Genomic DNA, 27,846 nt, shown 5'->3' with positions numbered 1-27,846 from the left:
CCTATAAAAAGTTCATAATTTGGTAAATCTATTCTATAATACCCTTAAAGACATGGAAAACACAGCTAAGAAAACTCAGCTAAAGTCAGAAATGGGACTAATGGGAGGAGTGTCTCTAATCGCAGGGGTCATGATTGGCTCAGGGATCTTCATGTCCCCACAGACTGTAATGCGGAACATCGGGAGCCCTGGGGCTAGCTTGGTGATCTGGGCTGCTGGAGGTGTGTTGTCAATGCTGGGATCATTGAGCTATGCTGAGCTGGGAACTGTGATCCGTGAATCTGGAGGCAAATACATCTACATTCTTCGCACATCCGGCAATCTAATGGGCTTTATTTTTGCTTTCACAACTCTCTTTGTTGTGAGGCCAAGCAGCATGTGTGGACTGGCTCTCAGCTTTGGTCAGAATGCTGTTGCACCCTTCTATGAAGACTGTGAGCCTCCAACCTTGGTAGTGAAGTCTGTAGCTGCTTGTGGCCTTGTGTTTCTGGCCATAATGAATTGCCTGAATGTGCGCTTTTCTATGGCTATCACCATGGTCCTCACTGCAGCAAAATTCCTTGCACTGCTGGTTATTTCCATTGGCGGTGTGTTTTTGCTTATTCATGGAAACACTGCTAATCTGCAGAATTCCTTTGAAGGAACCAACACAAACATCAATATCATAGGAAAGACCTTTTATCAGTGTCTGTGGGCCTATGACGGCTGGAGCGTTCTGAATTCAGTAACTGAAGAGCTTAAGCGTCCTGAGGTAACTATCACATTCTGTAAGTCTATTCCAGTGTCATTGTTCGATTCCATTCGAGTGCAGACATGTTTAAACCTGCAAAAAAATCATTTTGAAACATATTAATAAACTTTATATGTGGTAGTATTATTTATTTATCTAGCTCTGCATTTGCCACTGTTCAGTTTGTGTGGACTTACGTCTCACAGGGCTGAAAGTGACCAGGTTACTGGTAATAGTTACATTTTTGTTCTCTAAAAGCATCCAGTTTTTCTTTAATCAGGTTATTTTTATTTGTTTATATAATATATGTTAGATGTTATAAAGAATAGTCTTAGATTTTGGCCCCTTAACCGATGACAAAAATGCTGATTCTTATGACTGAGAGGGAAGTGTCACTGCAAATCAGCAGTGCTATTGAAAGCTAATGCAAAAAGCTATTATGACTGATCACCCTGATCCTATAATGAAATATGTCTCTCCTGATGAAAGCAAAAAAGATTCTGTTCTGCTGTGCCCTGCATATCTCATTTCTTTCCCACATTTAACTGATTATAGAATTAAGAGGCTGTCCCTCTGATATAATTCAGCAGGTTCTCCAGGGTTAGTGTTAAAAACTATTTCTATATACTGTATATATGTCTGAATTCCTCTACTGGACAATACAGAGCATTGCAGATTGGAATAGGATAAAGATTTTCCTGCAGTATCTTTAATTGTCAAACACTCAGCTACTTAGATTCAAGCACAGTCATAAGTAATATAATCTTCACAATCATAAATATACATACTATTCACTATTATATAGTATTTTTTGAGCTTGTAGTAGCAGAATCCAGTGTTTTCTTACAGTAGGCTTGGTATAAAATTGTTCAAATATGAAATATGCAGTTCTGTGATGTGTTGCTCCTGTTAATCTATCTAAATATTTCATCTACAAAATCTAAACCAGTTACACTGAGTTAATTGAATCACTATTTTTTAGAAGGCACATACAGGCATTTTCATGTGGCTACCAGGTATAAGGTATATCAATCAGTTAGAGTAAAGAACAGTCCATATGAGGTCAAGGAGCTATTGTCACCATATTCAACAAGTTAGCCTTATTGACAGGAATTCAACTGCCAGGGGTGTATAGTGGTATGGTTTACTATGAGGGGTGTGGTGTGTAAGCCTTTCTGGTAGCCAATATATTTGGAAAAAGATTGTACAGGCACAAATGGAGCTCTTTGCCTGAGCCAAGTTAACCTTTTGCCACAGAGGTGGGAAGTATTGAAGTACAAATACTTCGTACTGTACTTAAGTAGATTTTTCTGGTATCAGTACTTTACTTCAATATTTATTTTTTCAAAAACGTTTTACTTTCACTCATTAAATGTGTACACAAATAAACATATACCATTGTTTAGTTTTAATCTATTTGGTGAAATGTCAAAATTTTTTCTTCTGATTGCACACCATTTTCAGTCCATCAACCTATATCCTGTCATTGTGTGTCTTTTCAATCTACCACTGGTGTATCATTTATCACACACCAGAGACGTAGGCTAGTTTTCAAAGATAACAATGAGCAATGCAGAAGGCAACAAGAAGTATGGGGTTAATGTGGATGAGACAGAGGAAGTCAGTGATGTAAACATGACTGAGAAAAGAGACATTCCTGATCACCCGATCATCATCATCATCTTTTCTCTGCTTATGTTCTATATTGTGGTTGTTCAGCCTGGATACATTCATTAGCTAACAACATTTTTACGTTTTGTATAATATATTAATTAGGGTTGTCAAAATTAGAGCATCAATAACGCGTCAACACAAAATCATTTTATGGCACTAATTTTATTAACTCGTGATTAATGCAGTGCGCATTTCTGTTTGACCATTTTTATTAAACTTTTTCAACACAAAATGAAAAACATTTAACACAACACACATTTATTGACGACATACTTACTTTAAAAAAAAAAAACTCACCCAAAATTTTTTTTATCAATAAACATTTGTTTTACTGATGCGCCAAGTCTCAAATCAGCACCAAAATCTGCCATGATCCACACAATTAACCCTCTGGGGGCGACAAACTCACCGGTGTGTTTTGTGGCATTTTTCCTTATAACGCAATACATCATTCGAATCTGTAAATGGTCTACTTTTATTTGTATACACTCATAATAACAACATAAAGCTTTTGTAAAATAAAGGAAACAAACAGGAGGCACAGATATATAAATTAAACAACCTGAATCTCAGTGAATACCTGCCTCACACACATAATAAATATATATATATATATATATATATATATATATATATATATATATATATATATATATACAGTGTTGTGCTAGTTACTAAGAAATAGTAACTAGTTACATTTACTAGTTACTTCATTCAAAAAGTAACTCAATTACTTTGTTGATTACTTACATCAAATAGTAATGCGTTACTGTTAAAAGTAACTTTTTAGTTACTTTTTTAAAGAATGTTCTTTAATGTTCCCATAAGTGCCCTTTGATGCGTTATGGTCTACAAACACAAAACTGACTTAAACACAAAGTCATTTTTAAACACTATTTTATTTAAGTCAGACCTGCACAAACTGAATATATCACAAGGATTTCTGAAATAAATAACAAAACAAGCTGAATAATATATTCACAATCAAAAACTAAAGTGGCTTCTGCATCATAAAAGCTGTGGTGTTGAGCTCTTAAAAATGTTCCTTTCACAGCTTAAGTATGAAAACTATCAACAATGTACAACAGAACATCGGGTTAGCTTCTATCTTCTAGCTTCGTCGAGGCATAAAGTTTCTGGAGGAGCGTCGACAGATTGGAGTTGCTGCTATCACAGTAGATACGACCTTCGAACCAGAAAGACACAGCTTACATTTGACTAAAATATATGCTCAACTAAAGTGAAATAATGAGCATATTTCCACTTTGAGAAACTCGTCTTGCTCTCGCCTCGACTCGCCATTACTGCCGCACAGACCTGAATAAACTGAAACACGTCCACAGTGCGTCTTCTTCCTGTTTATAGTGGTTATGTTTAATTATGTTATATATGTGCGAAATGTCTACTTAATTAAACCATTTCACATTCAATACAAAAACTCTCTGATTATGTACAGTGAGAAAAATAAGTATTTGAACACCCTGCTATTTTGCAAGTTCTCCCACTTAGAAATCATGGAGGGGTCTGAAATTGTCATCGTAGGTGCATGTCCACTGTGAGAGACATAATCAAAAAAAAAAATCCAGAAATCACAATATATGATTTTTAAACTATTTATTTGTATGATACAGCTGCAAATAAGTATTTGAACACCTGTCTATCAGCTAGAATTCTGACCCTCAAAGACCTGTTAGTCTGCCTTTAAAATGTCCACCTCCACTACATTTATTATCCTAAATTAGATGCACCTGTTTGAGGTCGTTAGCTGCATAAAGACACCGGTCCACCCCATACAATCAGTAAGAATCCAACTACTAACATGGCCAAGACCAAAGAGCTGTCCAAAGACACTAGAGACAAAATTGTACACCTCCACAAGGCTGAAAAGAGCTATGGGGAAATTGCCAAGCAGCTTGGTGAAAAAAGGTCCACTGTTGGAGCAATCATTAGAAAATCGAAGAAGCTAAACATGACTGTCAATCTCCCTCGGACTGGGGCTCCATGCAAGATCTCACCTCGTGGGGTCTCAATGATCCTAAGGAAGGTGAGAAATCAGCCCAGAACTACACGGGAGGAGCTGGTCAATGACCTGAAAAGAGCTGGGACCACCGTTTCCAAGGTTACTGTTGGTAATTCACTAAGACGTCATGGTTTGAAATCATGCATGGCACGGAAGGTTCCCCTGCTTAAACCAGCACATGTCCAGGCACGTCTTAAGTTTGCCAATGACCATTTGGATGATCCAGAGGAGTCATGGGAGAAAGTCATGTGGTCAGATGAGACCAAAATAGAACTTTTGGGTCATAATTCCACTAAAAGTGTCTGGAGGAAGAAGAATAATGAGTACCATCCCAAGAACACCATCCCTACTGTGAAGCATGGGGGTGGTAGCATCATGCTTTGGGGTGTTTTTCTGCACATGGGACAGGGCGACTGCACTGTATTAAGGAGAGGATGACCGGGGCCATGTATTGCGAGATTTTGGGGAACAACCTCCTTCCCTCAGTTAGAGCATTGAAGATGGGTCGAGGCTGGGTCTTCCAACATGACAATGAAGCACACAGCCAGGATAACCAAGGAGTGGCTCTGTAAGAAGCATATCAAGGTTCTGGCATGGCCTAGCCAGTCTCAGACCTAAACCCAATAGAGAATCTTTGGAGGAGCTCAAACTCCGTGTTTCTCAGCGACAGGCCAGAAACCTGACTGATCTAGAGAAGATCTGTGTGGAGGAGTGGGCCAAAAACCCTCCTGCAGTGTGTGCAAACCTGGTGAAAAACTACAGGAAACGTTTGACCTCTGTAATTGCAAACAAAGGCTACTGTACCAAATATTAACATTGACTTTCTCAGATGTTCAAATACTTATTTGCAGCTGTATCATACAAATAAATAGTTAAAAATCATATATTGTGATTTCTGGATTTTTTAGATTATGTCTCTCACAGTGGACATGCACCAACGATGACAATTTCAGACCCCTCCATGATTTCTAAGTGGGAGAACTTGCAAAATAGCAGGGTGTTCAAATACTTATTTTCCTCACTGTAATCCGTATGAAAGTTAGAAGAGGCACAGTTTCTCCGGTATCACCTCAGTAACCATCCATGTGGAGACATAGCAATGGTTCCGTTTGGTGTCCTGATGATTTACCTAATTTAGTACACCATAATTACTTAAGGATATTTTGTCTTTATGCTCTAGGTTGAGTATGGTTTCACTAATAATAAACATGCATTTGCTTAAAGCATCCATATTTGTCAATGCCCATGTTGATTAGAGTATAAAAAATTTGAAAAACATTAATTAAAGGTACATTTAAAACAGATAAAAGTAAATCATCGAAATTGATGAAAATCATTCGAATAATCACAATTAAACATTTTAATCGATTGTCAGCCCTAACGAAAATACTAATAATAAATATACACTATAATATAAGGTCCAGTTACCAGCGTAACACTAAAACAGGTAGTGGTAATGGCTACTTTTTATTTAAGTACATGTCAGACCCCATACTTCTTTACTATTTTTTTTTTACTTGAGAAAAAAGTATAGTCAGTACTTCAACTTTTACCAAAGTCTTTTAAAACATAAGCATCTGTACTCCTTCTTACGTAAAGGATATGTGTACTTTTACTACCTCTGCATTGCCAGTTGTGGTTCTTCCTGGAAGAACTAAATAGCCCACTAAGATAGGATACTCTGATCCCTGACTATCTTGATATATTTCTTTTCTGATATATAACTGATGCAATAAAATGTGTACAGGACTGAGAAACCATGCCAAACAGCCTTATCTGTGACCTTGAAATGGTCAGCAAGATCTTTGTTTGTCATGTTTGGTCAGGAACATTCCCCTACTGCTACAAGCCTACACTTATTTCTGTAGTAGTCAGGATTTAGTGCAAGCAGTGCAAAGATAGGTGAACTAAACTGAAAATCCATCTCATGTTTTTCTTAGCAATAACAAGATTATCTATTTATGTTCAACAGAATGAGTTCAGATTAATTAAAAACCAAAAGCGCATATGAAAATGTGTAACAGCTTTTTACCCAGAAGCCACCAGGCTTCTCAATACACAGAATTGAAATGGAACTCTCTCACACACACACACACACACACACACACACACACACACACACACACACACACACACACAAATACCAAACTGTACAACCTGAACTTAACACACACTCATTACTCATCTCAATCCATTCCACCATCATTTATTTATAATTATTTATACTTAACCATATTACACTGTTTACATGCTGTCTTTTGCATCTCTTAACTGCTGCTACTACTGCTGTTTTTGCACTGCATTGTGTTTGTTTACATATACTCTTTGTTATAGTTTTTATAGTTCTCTTTGCACAGTACTGTATATTCAGAGTATACAGTATGTTTACTGGTCTGCGCTATCTGGTGTTATGTGTATTGTCTTGTGTTGTCTGTCTGCACTGTCTGTCTGTACGGTTTTTCGCCTGCACTGTTTGCACTAGGTTGCCCTTGATGCATTTTATGTAGCTTTGTGTTGTGTTGTAGCTCTATGTTGTTGTTTAGTGTAGCACCAGGGTTGTGGAGGAACGTTGTCTCGTTTTTACTGTGTACTGTGTACCACTGTGTATAGTAGAAATGACAATAAAAGCCTTTTGACTTGACTTGACTTGACTTGACTTGATTTGACTTGATTTGACTTGACACAGATCTTCAAAAATAGTACACAGTGCATCTATGTATTGCTTGACTTAAAAAAAAAGAACAAATGGCTTTACATTAACAAAATACACAAAAAAAATTGTCAAGTCATTCTGACTAAAAAGTCAAAACTTATCTTCAAATAAGTCTGGATTACTCAGAATTCTATCTCATTGAGGCATAAAATTGACCGTTGAATTGTTAAACATTGACATCTTCTGGACAAATTTGTCATTACAAAATATTGACATCAAATAACTTCTTTTGTTTCAAAATTACCAGCAACTATTTAGCAACAGTTTATGACCTCATGATAATTTCAAGTTTTATTAGAAACATTTTGACATAAATGTTTATGTTTAGGAACACTGCAAATCCTGGTGGAAAATTAAACTAAAGCAAATTAGAAAGTGAGGAGACTGCTTAGAAGAACAACTGATATATTCACCACTTTATTACTATGAGCTCTGTCCTAAACAAGGCATTTCTGCCTACAGAAATTGGTTTTATTTTCACCATGTTTGTACTATTTGGTGTAAGTTCTAAAGACCGTTGTGCATGAACGTCTCAAAGTATTTCCTGTAGTTCCAACAGCAAGGAAATACCATGTTAATGCCCATGGTTATGGAATGGCACCTATGATATTTGACCATAACATATTCTCTGCATTTCAAACATGCAAAATATCTAATAGAGAGCATTGTTTGATGTTTAAACTATTTGTTTCAGTTTTGGTTCATGTGATAATAAAACATTTTAGTAGTGTGATTAGTATTATTCTGTTGTTAAAAATATAATAAATGATTCTTTGATGGAATTGGTTATTCTTTTACAAGCTTGTCAAAGAGAAAAGACCTCTGCATATCTCTAGTCTTTCAGAACACTTTACCCACCAGAGATATTAAATCTTAAAGCAAGGGGGGTGTCATGTATTGCAATTCCAATATATGGAGGTGATCACTGAAACAAATTAGTAAATTAGAATTAAAACGGTCAAACTGTCTTTATTAAACCATTCAATATGTATGAGCCAGTGTGGCTAACATGATTATGTTGTTAAAAATAAATCAAGGATTTTGTCAAGGATAAGTTATTTAATAACAAGAGCTTGTCAAACAAGAAACTTGTTATGAAACTTTAACTTTAAATACAAAACAAAGGAGAAAATATAACAAGTTAAATGAGTGGCCAGCGCTAAAAACATGCTTTCTTTAATCCTACTGTATAATGAATAAAGGGTTGAGTTTAAATATGGCTTTAGGTCTATAATTATTAACTGACGTAGTTGAAGGTTGGGCAGCAGACACTACACATTATAGAGCAGATTGTCTGTAAAGAGTACATGCAGTGGAAAGATAATTTTCTAATAAACCTGTAGACATGGAAAACACAGATAGAAAACTTCGGTTAAAGTCAGAGGTAGGATTGTTGGGAGGAGTGTCCCTCATTGCAGGGGTCATGATCGGCTCGGGGATCTTCATGTCTCCACAAACTGTAATGCTGTACATTGGAAGTCCAGGAGCTAGCTTGGTGAGCTGGGCTGGCTGTGGATTATTGTCAATGCTGGCATCATTGAGTTACGCCGAACTGGGAACAGTGATTCGTGAATCTGGAGGTGAATACATCTACATACTGCGGACTTCTGGAAATCTGATGGCCTTTATATTTTCCTTCAGTTCCCTTGTGGTTGTGAGGCCAAGCAGCAATTCTGGACTGGCTCTCAGCTTTGCTCAGTATGCTGTTGCACCCTTCTATGAAGGATGTGAACCTCCATTACTGGTAGTAAAGTCTGTAGCTGCTTGTGGCCTCATAAGCTTGACCACAGTAAACTGCCTAAATGTGCACATTTCCATGGCTATCACCACAATTCTCATGGCAATTAAATTTCTTGCATTGACAATGGTTTCCATTGGTGGTGTGGTGTTGCTCGTTCAAGGAAACACCAATAATCTTCAAAATGCATTTGAGGGGACTAATTATAGCACCGGTGTGATTGGAATGGCGTTCTATCATTGTCTGTGGGCCTATGATGGTTGGAACAACCTGAACTCTGTGACTGAGGAGCTTAAGCGTCCTGAGGTAACTATCACATGCTATGAAACATTAGTAGCTTTGTAAATCAAATCAAATCAAATTAAATTTTATTTGTCATACATACAGTGCCTTGCGAAAGTATTCAGCCCCCTTGAACTTTGCAACCTTTTGCCACATTTCAGGCTTCAAACATAAAGATATAAAACTGTAATTTTTTTGTGAAGAATCAATAACAATTGGGACACAGTCATGAAGTGGAATGAAATTTATTGGATATTTAAAACTTTTTCAACAAATAAAAAACTGAAAAATTGGGCGTGCAAAATTATTCAGCCCCCTTAAGTTAATACTTTGTAGCGCCACCTTTTGCTGCGATTACAGCTGTAAGTCGCTTGGGGTATGTCTCTATCAGTTTTGCACATCGAGAGACTGAAATTTTTGCCTATTCCTCCTTGCAAAACAGCTCAAGCTCAGTGAGGTTGGATGGAGAGCATTTGTGAACAGCAGTTTTCAGTTCTTTCCACGGATTCTCGATTGGATTCAGGTCTGGACTTTGACTTGGCCATTCTAACACCTGGATATGTTTATTTGTGAACCATTCCATTGTAGATTTTGCTTTATGTTTTGGATCATTGTCTTGTTGGAAGACAAATCTCCGTCCCAGTCTCAGGTCTTTTGCAGACTCCATCAGGTTTTCTTCCAGAATGGTCCTGTATTTGGCTCCATCCATCTTCCCATCAATTTTAACCATCTTCCCTGTCCCTGCTGAAGAAAAGCAGGCCCAAACCATGATGCTGCCACCACCATGTTTGACAGTGGGGATGGTGTGTTCAGGGTGATGAGCTGTGTTGCTTTTACGCCAAACATAACGTTTTGCATTGTTGCCAAAAAGTTCGATTTTGGTTTCATCTGACCAGAGCACCTTCTTCCACATGTTTGGTGTGTCTCCCAGGTGGCTTGTGGCAAACTTTAAACTACACTTTTTATGGATATCTTTAAGAAATGGCTTTCTTCTTGCCACTCTTCCATAAAGGCCAGATTTGTGCAGTATATGACTGATTGTTGTCCTATGGACAGAGTCTCCCACCTCAGCTGTAGATCTCTGCAGTTCATCCAGAGTGATCATGGGCCTCTTGGCTGCATCTCTGATCAGTCTTCTCCTTGTATGAGCTGAAAGTTTAGAGGGACTGCCAGGTCTTGGTAGATTTGCAGTGGTCTGATACTCCTTCCATTTCAATATTATCGCTTGCACAGTGCTCCTTGGGATGATTAAAGCTTGGGAAATCTTTTTGGATACAAATCCGGCTTTAAACTTCTCCACAACAGTATCTCGGACCTGCCTGGTGTGTTCCTTGTTCTTCATGATGCTCTCTGCGCTTTAAACGGACCTCTGAGACTATCACAGTGCAGGTGCATTTATACGAAGACTTGATTACACACAGGTGGATTCTATTTATCATCATTAGTCATTTAGGTCAACATTGGATCATTCAGAGATCCTCACTGAACTTCTGGAGAGAGTTTGCTGCACTGAAAGTAAAGGGGCTAATTTTGCACTCCCAATTTTTCAGTTTTTTATTTGTTTAAAAAGTTTGAAATATCCAATAAATTTCGTTCCACTTCATTATTGTGTCCCACTTGTTGTTGATTCTTCACAAAAAATTACACTTTCATATCTTTATGTTTGAAACCTAAAATGTGGCAAAAGGTCGCAAAGTTCAAGGGGGCCGAATACTTTCGCAAGGCTCTGTACATACAGAGTACAACATGCCGTGAATCTCATTTATATTGTGAATGATAATTTGATTACATTTATGATACTGTATATAATTTAAACAGTTAATCTCTTTTCACATTATGGGTTCAGATTTCTAAACTAACAATCTGCGTGCATCTGAACTGTTACTTTTGATTCGGGAAAAAATAAAATAAAATTCAGAAATTAAAAATGACCAAGTATGTTTACACCAGTGGTGGGCTGTGCATTTGTTATCTGGGCCTTCAGTGGGGACTTATCCGACTTAATCCACCTCTTAATACCACCACCATCACGTCACAATTATACACTGTGTGCACAATTAATAGGCAAGTGATTGTTTTGACCATATCATAATTTTATCCATTATTTCCAAGTCCAAGCTGTATAAACTTGAATGCTTATTGGATTTAATGCATATCAGGTGATGTGTATTTGTGTAACGAGGGAGGGTGTGGCCTAAGGAGACCAACACCCTATATCAAGGTGTGCATAATTATTAGGCAGATTCTTCTCCTCAGGAAAAATGGGCCAAAAAAGAGATTTAACTGACTCTGAAAAGTCAAAAATTGTATAAAGTCTTTCACAGGGACGCAGCACTCTTGAAATAAGATATTGAAATAAGTTATTGGGGCGTGATCACAGAACCATCAAACGTTTTGTAACAAATAGTCAACAGGGTCGCAAAAAACGTGTCGAGAAGAAAAAACGCAAATTAACCGCCAAAGACTTGAGAAAAATCAAACATGAAGCTACCAGGAACCCATTATCCTCCAGTGCTGCCATATTTCACAACTGCAACCTACCTGGAGTGTCAAGAAGTACGAGGTGTTCAGTTCTCAGAGACATGGTCAAGATAAGAAAGGCTGAAACCGACCACCTCTGAACAAGACACATAAGTTGAAACGTCAAGAATGGGCCAAGAAATATCTGAAGACAGATTTTTCAAAGGTTTTGTGGACTGATGAGATGAGAGTGACTCTTGACGTACCAGATGGATGGGCCCGTGGTTGGATCAGTAATGGACACAGAGTTCTACTTCAAATCAGACGGCAGCAAGGTGGAGGTGGGGTACTGGTATGGGCAGGTATTATTAAGATGAGCTAGTTGGACCTTTTTGGGTTGAAAATGGACTCAAAATCAACTCTCAGAACTACTTTTAGAAGACACTTTCTCCAAGCAGTGGTACAGGAAAAAGTCTGCATCATTCAAGAAGACTTTGATTGGTTTGCAAGACAAAGCTCCATCACATGCATCAAAGTACTCCAACGGCATGGCTGGCCAGTAAAGGCCTTAAAGATGGAAGACCTAATGACATGGCCCCCTTCTTCACCTGACTTCAACCCTATTGAGAACTTTTGGGCCCTTCTTAAGCAGGAAATGTACAGTAAAGGTAAACAGTACACCTCTTTGAACAGTGTCTGGGAGGCCGTGGTTGCGGCTGCACAAAAAGTTGATTCTGACCAAATCAAGAAACTGACTGACTCCGTGAATGGAAGGCTTGTGACTGTTATCGAAAAGAAGGGTGGCTATATTGGTCACTGAGGTTTTCTTTTTGAAATTTCACAAATGTTTATTTGTAAATTTTGAGTTTGTTTATTATTCTCACTTTAACAGGTGTAAATAAACAAGTGAGATGGGAAAATCTTAGTTTTTCATTTAGTAGCATAATAAATAGTTGCCTAATAATGGTGTACATGTAAATATTCTTTTAAGAAAGCCAAAACTTCACTTTTACTACTTAAATGTTTAGGTTTGAGGGTTTATTAACATTTTGGATTGACCAAGAGAACTGTAGATGTACAATAACAAAATTAATCCTCAAAAATACGACTTGCCTAATAATTGTGCACACAGTGTAGAAACCATCAAAACAATACAAAAACGCAATATAACAACATGTAGCATTAAAGAGAGAAAGGTATTTCACATATGGAGGGTGAATACCATTTTTACTAAAGCAAGAATCCCAGTTAAGACAATTTGAAACCGCAACTGTGCCACCTACATCATCTGGAGCAGTTTAGAATCAATATTTTCTAATAACATGACAAAAACTTACAAAATGTAAATAAAATACATCCTACTCTTTAGAGGTCTAATTATGTATACTCACATAATTTGCACTGCTCCTCAGAGGCTGAAAGCCAGTGGTACGGCTCTTAGGCACTGGTCTGGAAGTGGCGAACAAACCCTTTCCCTGGCTGAGACAAGCTAGCTAGATTTGGGGTTGGCCAACCGCTCCTAGCCGTCTAGCTTTTCTGGAAAAGTCCGCCTTAAAAATAGATTTTTAGGTACGCCCGTGACCAAATTAATTTCTCTTCCTTCATCCATTGTGGGCATAAAAAATCTAACTCAGATGTATCAATGTTTACAGAGTGCTACATACGTGTTTTGACAGTCAAACTTGGCTGTAACAGTTTCTCTCTGACCAACCAATCAGAGGATGGAAAAATGCTGAGCCCAAAATGCAGCTAGCTGGCCCTGTGAGGCGATTTTAAAATCTGATTGGTTAAAGAAACAGAGCTATTGCTAATATAGTCTAAGGTACATCGGCCAGCAATACTGAATCTGAAGGCCCTGGGCAGATTAGTTTGACATGGCAGCACATAGAGACTGAAATCTGATTAGACAAAAAATCTAACATCCACATACATGTTCTGGAAGCAGTGCAGCCAAGAGAAACGCTACGAAATAAGAATAAACTGTTGGGACTAAATTAATACAATTTCATGAAACAAATATTAGAATTAAGGTTGTAAATGTAGGTCAGTGCTTCTGATAGTGTTTAGGCCAGCAGAGAAGGCCTTGCAGGCCCTGCCGGCCCACCGCTGGTTTACACACATCCAAGGAATTTGACTTGCCGTCATGAGCTTCCAGTGCAGGAGAAAGTACAGACATAATGTAAAAAAATAGTAAAACAGATAATTAAATAATGCACTATATACAAAAATATAGAGAGTATAGGCTGCGGGAAACAAATCTTTTGTGCTTGATTGTTCCGGTCCACAGAGCTTTGTAGCACCGACCAGAAAGCAACAGTTTGAAGATAGAGTGGGCTCGGTGTGTGGGGTGCAAACTGATTTTCTTAGCCCTTTTCTCCACTCTGGAAGAGAAGATCTTGGAGATTGGGCAGTGGGGCATCAATAATCCTCTCAGCAGTCCTGACCATCCACTGTAGTCTGTTGATGTCTGATTTGGTAGCTGAACCAAACCAGACAGTTATAGATGTGCCCAGGACAGACTCAACAAGGACCCTGACAGAGGGGTTTTTAGAGGTACAGTCATTTGTGTACAGGGAGAAGAGCATTGATGAGAGAACGCAACCCTGAAAGAGACCTGAATGTGAGTTTGCCCAGTCTCGCTGTCTTCTGCCTGTCTGTCTGGAAGCTGGTGATCCACAGACCGATTGGGGTGGGCACGGAGAGCTGGTTCAGTTTGGCCAAAAGAACATCAGAAATGATGGTAGTGATGGATGAATTCTACAAACAAGATCCTTGCATAGGTCCCAGGTCTATCAAGATGTTGCAGAATATAATGCAGTCCCATGTTGACTGCATCATCCGCAGACCTGTTTGTACTGTATGCAAACTGAAGAGGATCCAGCAGAGGTCCAGTGATTTCCTTTAGGTAGGCCAGGACCAGTTTTTTTAAATGATCACAGACATGAGAGCAACAGGTCTGTAATCATTAAGACCAGTGATTTTGGGTTTTTTGGTGACCGGAATGATAGTCAAGGGTTTGAAGAGGCAGGGCTCAAGCACACAGCTCCAGTAATCTGTTAAAGATCTGAGTGAAGATGAGGGCCAGTTGGTTAGCACAGATTTTTAGGCAGGCAGGTGAAACACCATCTGGCCCAGAAGCTTTTGTAGCTGTTTGTCTTGTGAAGACTCGTTTCACATCCTCCACACATACAGTGCCCTCCACAATTATTGGCACCCCTGTTTAAGATGTGGTCGTGGACTTCTAAAAATTCTCCTTTTTTTTAAAACAACATAGAACCCAAATGCAAAAAAAGAGAAAAATCCAACCTTTCATTTAAGTACATAACTTTGGTGGTAAAAAAAATCATACATTTAAAAAAAAAAAAAACTTGAAATCATGTGTCCCACAATTATTGGCACCCCTAACAATTCCTCTGAAAAATTTAATTGTTTTTTTTTTTATATATATTTTTTTTTATATATATTACAAGAAAATAGCCACTCGCCTTAACTTGCCGGTATCTACAGTCAGAGGAATCATTAAGAAGTTTAAAACAACTGGAACAGTGACAAACAAGGCTGGAAGAGGTCCCAAGTTTATCTTGCCACAACGCACAGTGAGGAGGATGGTAAGAGAAGTAAAAAAATTTCCCAAGCTCACCGTCACAGAATTGCATCAAAGAGTGGCATCTTGGGGTCACAGAGTCTCCAAAACAACCATCAGACGCTCTCTACATGCCAACAAGCTGTTTGGGAGGCATGCAAGGAAAAAGCCTTTTCTCACTAACACTCACAAACGTAAACGTCTGGAGTTTGCTAAGCGGTACTGGGACTTCAACTGGGATCGTGTGCTTTGGTCAGATGAGACTAAGATTGAGCTTTTTGGCAACAAACACTCTAAGTGGGTCTGGCGTAAAACAAAAGATGAGTATGCCGAAAAGCACCTCATGCCCACCGTGAAGTATGGTGGAGGATCTGTGATGCTGTGGGCCTGTTTCTCTTCCAAAGGCCCTGGGAACCTTGTTAGGGTGCATGGCATTATGAACGCTTTGAAGTACCAGGATATTTTAAATAAAAACCTGATGGCCTCTGCCAGAAAGCTGAAGATGGGTCGTCATTGGGTCTTTCAGCAGGATAATGATCCAAAACATGTGGCAAAATCTACACAAAAGTGGTTCAGCAGTCACAAACTCAAGGTCCTCCCATGGCCATCTCAGTCCCCAGACCTCAACCCAATCGAAAACCTGTGGGGCGAGCTAAAGAGAAGAGTGCATAAGAGAGGACCCAGGACACTGGATGATCTAGAAAGATTGTGCAAAGAAGAATGGTCAAAAATCCCTCTCTCTGTGTTCTCCAATCTTGTGAAATGTTATAGGAGGAGATTAAGTGCTGTCTTGTTGGCAAAAGGGGGTTGTACAAAGTATTAACATCAGGGTGCCAATAATTGTGGCACACATGATTTCAAGTTTTTTTTTTCTAAATGTGTGATTTTTTTACCACCAAAGTAATGTACTTAAATAAAAGGTTGGATTTTTTTTTTTTTGCATTTGGGTTCTATGTTGTTTTAAAAAAAAGGAGAATTTTTAGAAGTCCACGAGCACATCTTAAACAGGGGTGCCAATAATTGTGGAGGGCACTGTACATTAAGCGCAGGTTGAATAGAGGGGGAGACTTGAAGGGGGGTGCAGGGGGTAGATGAATGTGTGCAGATCAGAGGGGGTGGTGGGTGTTAGACTGGTCTTTTTAAATTGACAGTAGAACACATTCAGATTTTCAGCCAGTTGTTGATTCTCCAAATCAAATCAAATATATATATTTTTGTATATATATATATATATATATATATATATATATATATATATATATATATATATATATATATACATACATACACAAAAAAATGCTTATGGCAGTGTGCAGTTAAACAGTAAACAGTAAACAACAGTAAACAAGTTAAGCATGGTTTTGATTGTCCATAAAGTGTCCGAGTGCGCTCTGGTGTGGTGTAAAATGTCCATAAGTGTCCGTGTGCAGTAAGGTGTGGTGTAAAGTGTCCTTGTGCGGAATGGTGTGGTATAAAAAATAAGAATATAAAAAATATGAAATGTAAAGTGCACTGTGCTGTGCAAGTCTAAAGTGTCGTAGCACGAAAAGTGTGATATGTGCAGGGAAAAAAGGTCTGATGATGGAGAGAGTGGGCCAGTTTTTTTAGATCAGTGGGCCAGTTTTTTAGTTTTTTTCTCCACAGACTGAGGGGGTGGTGTCTTGTACTTGGTGATGTTTCTCAGACCAGTCCATACTGATGCTGGGTCTTTGGCTGAAAACTGTTTTTTCAGTATTTCAGAGTAGTTTTTTTTGCCAATTTGATTTCCTTTGTTAGTTTGTTCCTGGTCTGGTTATAAAACATTTTATCCCCACTTATGTAAACATCCTCTTTGGCATGACAAAGCTGTTTGAGTTTCCCAGTAAACCAGGATTTGTCATTATTGAGTGATAAGTATGACCTGTTGGGGATGCACATATCCTCACAGAAACTGGTGTATTAAGTTACAGTCTCCGTAAGATCATCCAGATCGGTGGCTACAGCTTCAAATACACTCCAATCGAAGCAGGCTTGTAAATCCTGCTCTGCATCATTAGTCCATCTTTTAACAGTCCTTAGTACAGGTTTAGCTGATTTCAGTTTTTGCCTGTAGGTTGGTATGAGATGAACTACACAGTGATCAGAAAACCCCAAAGCTGCTTGTGGGACAGAGTGAAATGCATCCTTTTTTGGGGTGTAACAGTGATCCAAAATATTACTGTCTCTGGTGGGACATGTAACGTGTTGTCTGTATTTTGACAGTTCACGGGAAAGATTTGCTTTGTTAAAGTCTCCAAGAATGATTAAAAGAGAGTCTGAGTACCTTTGCGCCGTTTCAGTTATTTGTTCAGCCAGCTGTTGCAGCGCTGCGCTCAAGCACGCATCTGGAGGAACGTACAGGAGAATGAAAGAAGAAAACTCCTGCGGCGAGTAGAAAGGTCTATAGTTTAGAAACGGTGCAATCCACCACCTCTCATTTTCCTGGTTAACTCCGCTGTAGAACATTGGGTTAATGTTCTGTTATGTTTAACAAGCATTTGTATAAATGGGTATTCGAAGTGATGATGTCAGAAGTATGGTGGTGGAATAGGAAAAAGCACATTTTAACATTATGGATGAACAAGGTTCTCAAATAAAGGAGTCTAGTTGTGTTAAGCCCGCGAGTGTGACCGTCATTCAAACATCCACGATGTGAGCTGATCCGACATAAACATCTGAAAGCCCGGCAGATGCAGCGCATTGTCTGGAGTGGCTTCACTCAGCCAGGTTTAAGTGACGCACAATGCAGCAGAGTTCGAAAAATCCTTGTTGATTAGGGTGAGGTGAAGAAGTTCATCTGTTTTGTTAAGAAGGGAACGGAAATTCGCGAAAAAACGCTTTTCACAACAGACATTGTCCCAAAGCAGCTTTACAGAAATCTAGTTCTTTGAAGGTCCACAATCATAATAAGGTGGGATGTGACTGGGGCTGGAGCAACTTCAGGATGACTCGGGATTGGTAGAGAAAGATGCCTTGTGTAATTTATGCTTTCCATTGTATGCTGACAAATTCTTTTTCTCCCCTGCTAACTATCAGGACAGGAGTTGCATATGACATCTGCACGTGCTCATATACTGAGATATTTGCAATAAGTACCATTTATTGCACAGTATTTACAGTTAATACTGTTGTAATTCATAAACCATTGTTTTATCCTTGATGCCTGAGCTCAAGTCTAATTACCTAAATATCATAATATTAATCCTTGAGCTCAGTCTTACAGTATTATTTTACACAATCAAAATTTGGCATTTTGCCTGTGCCATGTAAGCCCTTTGACAGATAAGGACACTCTGGCCTCTGACTTTCCTGTTCACCTGATATATGCCTTGCCTTGTATATAACCGACTCTTTCCATTTTGTGGAGGATTAAGAAATCATGTCCAAGAACCTTATTTGTGACTCTTGCTTGCCTTGCTGCTTTCACTGATTATAGAAACACACTGGCAGCTTCCTCCTAAATTGATTGTGAAATTGAACCTGACCATGCTCAAAGCATATAATACACATCTTAAACAATAATACATAAAGTTAATGGATTGCAAACTAAGTGTATCGATGTAGCACTTTAAAATATACAGGTGCATCTAAATTAATTAGAATATCAATAAAATTTGATTTATTTTAGTAATTTAATATAAAAAGTGAAACTCGTATTTTATATAGATGGACTACAGCTGGAGTCAGTGCTTAAAGAGCCACCATGCACAGACGTATCCATGGGCTACAACTGTTGCATTCTTGTGTCAAGCCACTCTTAAACCAGAGACAACGTCAGAGGTGTCTTCACTGGGCAAAGGACAAAAAATACTGGACTGTTGCTCAGTGGGCCAAAGTCGTCTTTTCAGATGAAAGGAAATAGAATTTTGCATTTTATTTGGAAGTCAAGGTCCCAGAGTCTGGATGAAGAGAGGAGAGGCACAGAATCCAAGTTGCTTGAGGTCCAATGTAAAGTTTGCACAGTCAGTGGTTAGTCATGGTTGTTGGATCCAGTGGGGCAGGTTTCCATATTTTACAAACTGGAATTTCATGCAAAATTGTATCTAATGTTTGCAGCAAATATATATAGAACCGTTTTGCCTCAATTGTTGAAGGCTCTGGGTTACTAATTAGAAGCAGGAGCACTGTATCATGTGTTCTGTCCACAGTTTCTTTCCATATGGGATATGCAAAGAAAGAATTTTACTTTAGTGTAATGTTATGTTTTATATTTTATGAGTGACAGTTCTGCAGTTCTATCACTAACTCAAAAACATATCAAACCTTGGAGCAGATGGGTTAGTTGAGTTACCAAAGCCTTCCTGTCAGTATCAAAGATTATGACTGTTCTCCTTCAATTTGTGTCCTCAATTAGGTATTTATGCCCACAAAACATGGATGTTTTTTCTTTTTCACTTTATTTGTACAGTTTTTGAACTTTTTTGAGCTAGCATGAAAATACCAGGGGATCAGCAGTTTCTGAAATACTTAAAGCATCCCCACTAGCAGCAACAAATATTCTACATGCACAGAAATAACTGAAGCTTTTGACCTGTACCTGCATGATTATGTGCCTTGTGGTGCTGCCACATGCTTGACAATCTCATTTTGACAATGCATAGCCTTATTAAGTAAAGTAATGTGATTAGTATGATTAATTTGTTCAAGAAACCAAATGAAGGATTTTCTATTTAATGGAATTGGTTATTCGATAATGAACTCGTCAAAGAGACTTATGTACAGTACATCTCTGTACTTTGGTAACACTATAACTCCTAGAGATTTTTAACCCGAGGTGATTTTTAAAAAAATGCACTTGCAATGCCACTCACACATAATCACTCCAAAGAAATAGGGAATTAAAAATGGTTAAGCAAAGAACAAAATCTGTATATAATATTAGTTGAATACATTTATTATACTGTATATATTTTATAAAATTGAATGTAGATGTATTTGCTAGCAGACTATCTGCAGTTGGTGTTCAGACAATATTCAGGAAAATATTACCAACCTGTTGATGAATTAATTCCTCAGTTAAATTATGTATTTAAACCTGTTGTATTTTGATTCATTCTTTTTCTCCTCTGCTAACAAGCACATACAGTATACTGAAGTATTTCAACAAGGCCACCTAATGACCGATAATATTTTCAGGTCTCAATATCTGTACACAATATTGATGTGTGCACTGTGAGTCTAACAGTAAGTGTGTTTGTGTGTATGTGTTTCTTCCTGATATTAATTAATTAAAGCAAGCATGAATTTCAAAACTACAAAGCAGCATAGCCATCAATCTATTTAATCTCATTCATGCAGACAATGTCTGAATCTTTTTGGAAAACAATAGTGGGCTAAATTCATAATTCCCTCTAAAAGACACTGGGACAAACATGTCATTGATTGACAACAGACAATAATAACACATGCTTACTGGCATAAGTTAATCATGGCTCATGGGGTTGAATCTGACTCAGGCTTAACATTCTAAATAGCCTGAGGTTTTATGGTGCCTAGAAAACAATTTGAGTTACCACAAATAAGTAAAATAAGGTATTATTATTAGCTACTTTGGCTACCTTGCAAAACCTAAATCACATTGTAGTCTTGTCAAAAACAAGAGCTTGTCGAACAGAACATGCATTATTACTTAATGATTTTTATCACACTTTTTTTAACACTTTAAAATAATGCTGTTACCAAATGAGAAAATATGACACAAGAAGTATCTTGTCATAAACATAGCTTCACATAGACAATACTGACCAGAGGGTTAAATGTGTTTTCAAGCCTGTAATTATTAACTGACTTAATTGCCGGTGGGGCACAGTACACAGAACACCTTGCAGTGTCTATAAAAAGTATGCACTATGAAATCTATTCTCTAATACACTTATAGACATGGAAAGCACATCTAGGAAACTTCAGTTAAAGTCAGAGGTGGGACTGATGGGAGGGGTGTCCCTCATTGCAGGGGTCATGATTGGCTCGGGGATCTTCATGTCCCCACAGACTGTACTTCTGAACATCGGGAGTCCTGGAGCTAGCTTGGTGATCTGGGCCTGCTGTGGACTGTTGTCAATGCTGGCATCACTGAGTTATGCTGAGCTAGGAACAGTGATTCGTGAATCTGGAGGTGAATACATCTACATAATACGCACGTCTGGCAAGCTGATGGCCTTTATTTTTGCCTTTACCTCTGTGCTGGTTGTGAGACCAACCAGTATGACTGGACTGGCTCTCAGCTTAGCCCAGAATGCTGTTGCACCGTTTTATGAAGACTGTGAACCTCCGGAAGTGGTGCTAAAAACTGTAGCTGCTGTTAGCCTCTTAATCTTGGTCATAATGAACTGTCTAAATGTGCGCTTTTCTGTAGCTGTTACCACAGTCCTCATGGCAGTTAAATTCCTTGCACTGCTGGTTATTTCCATTGGTGGTGTGGTGTTGCTCATTCAAGGAAACACCATGAATCTTCAAAATGCATTTGAAGGGACCAGCAAAAGTGTTGGTGTGATTGGAATGGCTTTTTATCAATGTCTGTGGTCCTACGATGGATGGAACAACCTGAACTCTGTGACTGAAGAGCTTAAGCGTCCTGAGGTAATTCTTATCTTGATGATAAAAAAACATGATGAAGAAGATAACAGTGGTAAATAAATGTCTTGTTGAATGCAATCCTCACACTGAAAGAAGGTTGTTGTAGTTTCTGGAAAGACAAAAGAACAAGTCATTGTCCGATTCAATAATTATTCACATGGCAGCAAATTATTTGAATAAAATGAAGAATTCACTTCAGTTGTACATGCAGGTTTGATTTTCTAGTATATTATTATTTAATATCTTACTCACTCTTTACCCACAGTATCATTAAAAAAAGTTTGGTCAAATCGCAGAAGGGAGGTTTAAAATCATTTACTGGACCATGCTATCGCAAAAATACATTCTGAACATTCTAAGGTCATCATACTGTGTGATATGGAAACTATTGTTTGCTTCTACCCTTGGGGTTTGAGATGAGTCAGGACCATTTTGGCTCTGGCATACCTATGTTTGCTTTGATCTTGGTTGGGCTGAGCTGAACATGAGCAGCATTAATAATATGACAGAGCCACTTCACTTTAGAAGCTACTGCCAACTGACATTTGATATTCAGAGCAGTCCTCATGTATGAAGCTTTACAAAACCTTGCATAATACCAAACACATGTTCCTTGCACATTGCATTAAAATTCAGAATATTTTCAGCATAGCAGACGTTTACTCAGAATTTGTAAACACATACACATTTGAATGTTTTACATTATCAGATTTGACTGTATACAACTTGAATGAATGAGGGCCATTCCATAAGACATGCCACCAGCTTCTAATTTGCTGTCTACAAACAACTTTTCAATGCAACATAACTTGCACAACAATTGCTTCAATACTGAACATACAGCTTTCACAGATTTCTGCAAGACTTCAACAAAATATTTTTTTCTTAGTTGAACTTGGTGCTTGATGATTGTGAAATGCAAAACACTTGCCTTAAAACTTTTCACAAGGTTTTTTTTTTCTTTAATTATCCCGACCAGTACTAAATGCTAAACAGAATCTAATTTATTTGAATGATTTGCAATTATGACAAAGAATGTTCTCTCTATGTTCACCCTTGGTGCCCTAAACAGCCCTAATGTGTTTTATCATAGTTCTTTTTTCACACTATAAATGTTAATATTTAAGCAAAAGGCATTGGACTTAGTGTTTTATTATCCATTCGTTTTCTTTTCCTCCTTTCATTCTAAACTTTGATAAGCTGATATTCACATCATGAAAAGCAGAGAGTATAAAAGGTTAAAGCTGAAGCGGGAGGTAGGGTTAATTAGTGCCGTATCTCTGGTTGCAGGCACTATGATAGGATCGGGGATCTTCATGTCTCCTCAGTTTGTGATGTACAATGTTGGAAGCCCTGGAGCGAGCTTGATCATCTGGTCTGTTTGTGGCCTGGTAACTCTGTGTGCTGCGCTCACTTATGCAGAGCTCGGCACTATCTTCAGAGAATCCGGAGGAGAATTCATCTATGTCCTGAGAATCTATGGACCATTACCTGCATTCTTTTGGCATTTACCTTTATAAATGTGTTAAAGCCAGCAGGTATCTCAGCCATGGCTCTAAGTTTAGCTCAGTATGCTGTTGCTCCTTTTTATCCAGGCTGCATGGCACCTACATTGGTGGTAAAATGTATAGCAGTGGTGTGCATTTTGGTGGTGGCTACTGTCAATATACTGAATATTCGCTTCGCCATGGCAATTCAGGTTATTTTCCTGGTGGCCAAAGTTTTGGCTCTTATAGCAATTGTGATAGGCGGAATAGTGGCCATTTTCCAGAGTGGCTTCGAAAGCTTTGGAAAGTTGGATACTGCCTTTGAGGGCACACATTTGGGACTCAGTCCCATTGGAATGGCTGTGTATCAGGGACTTTGGTCTTTCGCAGGATGGTCTAATCTAAATTGTGTGACTGATGAGGTAAAAAATGCAGAGGTGAGATGTAAAATATTTTGTATTAAAGGATCTGTTTTATGTAAGAACTATACTGTATATCTCTAATTGTCTGCAAAATAATTTTATGCAATCATGCAAGGAAACAGTTACCTTTTTGAAGAGCATCTAGTAGTCAGTTAGGAATTATTGTAAAATGTGTAAATGTCAGTAAAATATTTACTCATTCCTACATTATATCTATTTGTGAAAGGTAAATCTCCCTCGTGCGTTAATGATTGCCATCCCAATGGTAACAATCCTCTACCTGCTGGTCAATGTCAGCTATCTGGCTGCCATGACTCCAAGAGAGATGATGGCATCCAGTGCTGTAGCAGTTACTTGGGGGTAAGTGTTTTTTCTTTTTATTAATATTATTTTTTCTTTTAATTTTATTAAGACAAATGCCATGGCACACTGAGTATTGTTGGTCAGTGGATGAACAATGTTGTGTCTCTGAAAACAAGCAATAAGGTCATGGGCAGTTGGGGCTGGGTGATGTCAATTGCAGCAGCACTGTCATCCCTTGGCTCTCTGAATGGATCATTTTTCAGTGGAGGGCGGGTTTGCTTCGTAGCTGCCCGAGAAGGTCATATGGTAAGGACAAAACACACAAACACACACACACACACACACACACACACACACACACACACACACATACAGGTGCATCTCAATAAATTAGAATGTCATGGAAAAGTTCATTTATTTCAGTAATTCAACTCAAATTGTGAAACTCGTTTATGAAATAAATTCAATGCACACAGACTAAGTAGTTTAAGTCTTTGTTTTTTTAATTGTGATGATTTTGGCTCACATTTAACAAAAACCCACCAATCTCAACAAATTAGAATACTTCATAAGACCAATCAAAAAAGCATTTTTAGTGAATTGTTGGCCTTCTGGAAAGTATGTTCATTTACAGTATATGTACTCAATACTTGGTAGGGGTTCCTTTTGCTTCAATTACTGCCTTAATTCGGCATGGCATGGATGTGATCAGTCTGTGGCACTGCTGAGGTGGTATGGAAGCTCAGGTTTCTTTGACAGTGGCCTTCAGCTCATCTGCATTTTTGGGTATCTGGTTTCTCATTTTCCTCTTGACAACACCCCAGAGATTCTTTATGGGGTTCAGGACTGGTGAGTTTGCTGGCCAGTCAAGCACACCAACACTATGTTCATTTAACCACCTTTTGATGCTTTTGGCAGTGTGGGCAGGGGAAAATTAAATCAGCATATTTAAAAATCTGGTAGCAGAAGGAAGCATGAACAGCTCTAGAATTTATTTGTAAACAGGTGCAGTGACTTTGGTTTTTAAAAAAGACACAGTGGATCAACACCAGCAGATGACATTGCACCTCAAATCATCACAGACTGTGGAAACTTAACACTGGACTTCAAGCAACTTGGGCTATGAGCTTCTTCACCCTTCTTCCAGACTCTATGAGCTTGGTTTCCAGATGAAATTCAAAACTTGCTCTTATCTGAAAAGAGGACTTTGGACCACTGGGCAACAGTCCAGCTCTTCTTCTCTTTAGCCCAGGTAAGACGCCTCTGATGTTGTCTGTGGTTAAGGAGTGGTTAAATAAGAGTTGTACGACGACTGTAGCCAAATTCCTTGACATGTCTGTGTGTGGTGGCTCTTAATGCCTTGACCCCAGCCTTAGTCCATTCCTTGTGAAGTTCACCAAAATTCTTGAATCGATTTTGTTGGACAAGCCCCTAAAAGCTGGAGTTCTCCCAGTTGGTTGTGCATCTTTTTCACACTTTTTCCTTCCACTCAAATTTCTGTTAACATGCTTGGATACTGCACTCTGTTAACAGCTTCTTTGGCAATTAATGTTTGTGGCTTACTCTCCTTGTGAAGGGTGTCAATGATTGTCTTCTATACAACTGTCAGTTCAGCAGTCTTCCCCATGATTGTGTAGCCCAGTGAACCAAACTGAGAGACCATTTTGAAGGCTCAGGAAACCTTTACTGGTGTTTTGTAGTGATTAGCTGATTGGCATGTCACCGTATTCTAATGTTTTGAGAGAGTGAATTGGTGGGTTTTTGTTAAATGTGACCCAAAATCATCATAATTAAATGACCCAAAGAAGTAAACTACTTTAGTCTGTGTGCATTGAATTTATTTAATAAACAAGTTTCAAAATTTGAGTTGAATTACTGAAATAAATTAACTTTTTCACACCATTCTAATGTATTGGGAGCACCTGTATATACTGTACACGCAAGCACACAGCAGCCTTAAATACAGCAGCCTCTTTGTCAGATGGCAAACTCTTTGTTACCTTTTTGTTACATTTGATAATACAGTTCTCACTCTTTAGAATGCTTAGCCAAATCTACATATGTATTTATGTTTTTACAAGTTTCATATTTCTAGTTTTCATTCATTTCATTTAATTTATCTTCAAACACTGCTTATCATGGTCAGAGTCATGATGGTTCAGACAGTCCCAGGAATTCTGGCATTAGGTGGGAAGACATAATAGATGGGATGCCACTCTATCAAAGGGCACCATGTTTGTGCATGCATGTGCAAACACATACAGCCATTTACACCCCCTGAGGAAATTAGAGAAGCAAATTCACCTACCATAAAAACTTTTAGATAGAAAGTGCTCATGGGATAAAGAAAATTTTAATTTGAGATGTTCATGTATTATTTTTGTTTATGAAAATTTTTATTTTGGTATTGTATCATGTATCAAGGCAGACTTTTTTTGCTCTTCCAGCCTAACATTTTGGCCATGGCCCATGTGCGGCGCCTTACTCCTGCTCCAGCTCTCATCTTTACCACCATCATCTCCCTCATTGTGCTCATTCCTGGAGATTTTCAGGGCATAGTCAATTTCTTCAGGTCTGGATAACATGCAACCTGCAGCTTGACTGTTTCTACAAACTTAAAATATAATTATTATTCTAATAGAGATTGGGCAAGGAGTGTTTTGAAAAATGTTTTTTTTTATGCAGCCTGTTAATCCAATAGCATTATATACTAAACTGTATGCATACAACATTCTGTATTATATTGCTGTTGTCTAAAGTAAATGTAAGTGATAGGAGTTATCTATACAGTACATGATAGCAGTTATTATCAATGTGAACAGTAGAGCAAATTAAAATCTTTTAGCCTGAATCCATGTCTTTGAAGCACGTGCTGTATGGATATTTGGATAATTCAGGTTTGGATGTGATGACTAATTTTAATGTAAGATATTATCTCTGTATTGTTTCTCTAATTTCACTTAATTTAACCTTCAGCTTTACAGCTTGGTTCTTCTATGGAGTTACGATAGCAGGTTTACTGTACCTAAAAATAAAATTTCCTGAACTTCCTCGAACATACACGGTAAGAGCTTTACATGAGTGCTAAATATTACAGATATGGATACTTCATCTGCTGATTAAATTGTAATAGTGTAAACATGCACACTGTGCCATGGCACAAGCTTTAATTTACCCAAGAAAAAAATATTCAACTTTGTCTTTATTTCTTTAGAATACTTTATTAATCACTCTGATATGGTCTCCTCAGGTACCCATATTTATCCCTATCTTGGTGCTGCTGGCATCTGTGTTCCTGGTTCTTGCACCCATCGTTGACAAACCTCAGCTTGAGTACCTGTATGTTACAATCTTCATCCTAAGTGGGGCTTTGATTTATATTCCATTAATTCACTATAAACTGTGTCCACACCTGCTGGACAAACTCACGGTTTTCCTGCAGCTCTTCTTGGAGGTGGCACCAGCTGACAAAAATGTGTAAAACATACTGTTAAACTGTCATAAACTGTGAAGCAAAGCTTTTGTTGGTCATTATTTAGCTCCCTTAATGTTCCCAAGGCAATGTTTTACCAACAGTCAGTTACAGACTAACTTTTTATTTGTAATCTTATATCTGTTATAAGTGTATACATTTTATAATTTTCAAACAAAGATTGCTCTTAAATGCTAGAGCAAGCAACCTACCTGATACTCTTTACACTATATTAAGATGAACTTAACTGTTTTATACGTTTGAGGAAATTGGCTTAAATTCTTTATCCTATTGGTTGAGCGTTGGCCATATTTTCAAAACAAATAAACATGTGGAAACAGTATGATTTCAGTTTGTGTTGTTGCATA

General features: G+C 38.1%; 1 protein-coding gene across 3 annotated transcripts; it reads left to right on the top strand.

Moving 5' to 3' along the window:
- Positions 1 to 37: 37 nt before the first annotated feature.
- LOC124390348 (b(0,+)-type amino acid transporter 1-like) lies at positions 38 to 27,821 on the top strand. Of its 3 annotated transcripts, none has more exons than XM_046856240.1 (6): positions 38 to 751; positions 23,930 to 24,063; positions 24,183 to 24,312; positions 26,454 to 26,578; positions 26,983 to 27,070; positions 27,257 to 27,821. In XM_046856240.1, exons 1-6 carry the CDS (start codon positions 53 to 55, stop codon positions 27,485 to 27,487), a joined length of 1,407 nt encoding a protein of 468 aa, XP_046712196.1. In that variant the 5' UTR covers positions 38 to 52; the 3' UTR covers positions 27,488 to 27,821. The 3 variants fall into 3 exon arrangements, with proteins under 3 accessions (XP_046712196.1, XP_046712197.1, XP_046712195.1); XM_046856241.1 differs by lacking the exon at positions 38 to 751 and adding an exon at positions 8,406 to 9,181; XM_046856239.1 differs by lacking the exon at positions 38 to 751 and adding an exon at positions 20,149 to 21,797.
- The last annotated feature ends 25 nt before the right edge of the window (positions 27,822 to 27,846 follow it).

Source organism: Silurus meridionalis, chromosome 8, assembly GCF_014805685.1.
Source record: "Silurus meridionalis isolate SWU-2019-XX chromosome 8, ASM1480568v1, whole genome shotgun sequence".
In the NCBI taxonomy this organism is placed as follows: domain Eukaryota; kingdom Metazoa; phylum Chordata; class Actinopteri; order Siluriformes; family Siluridae; genus Silurus; species Silurus meridionalis.
This window is presented reverse-complemented; position numbering and strand designations above follow the sequence as displayed.

What these genes read in the sequence shown, in the direction of transcription:
- LOC124390348 (XM_046856240.1), top strand. Translation starts at nt 53, where the DNA reads ATGGAAAACACAGCTAAGAAAACTCAGCTAAAGTCAGAAATGGGACTA. An exon ending in GCTGTAGCAGTTACTTGGGG is followed by an intron (nt 24,064 to 24,182) that starts GTAAGTGTTTTT and finishes TCTGAAAACAAG; the next exon opens with CAATAAGGTCATGGGCAGTT. An exon ending in GGCATAGTCAATTTCTTCAG is followed by an intron (nt 26,579 to 26,982) that starts GTCTGGATAACA and finishes TTTAACCTTCAG; the next exon opens with CTTTACAGCTTGGTTCTTCT.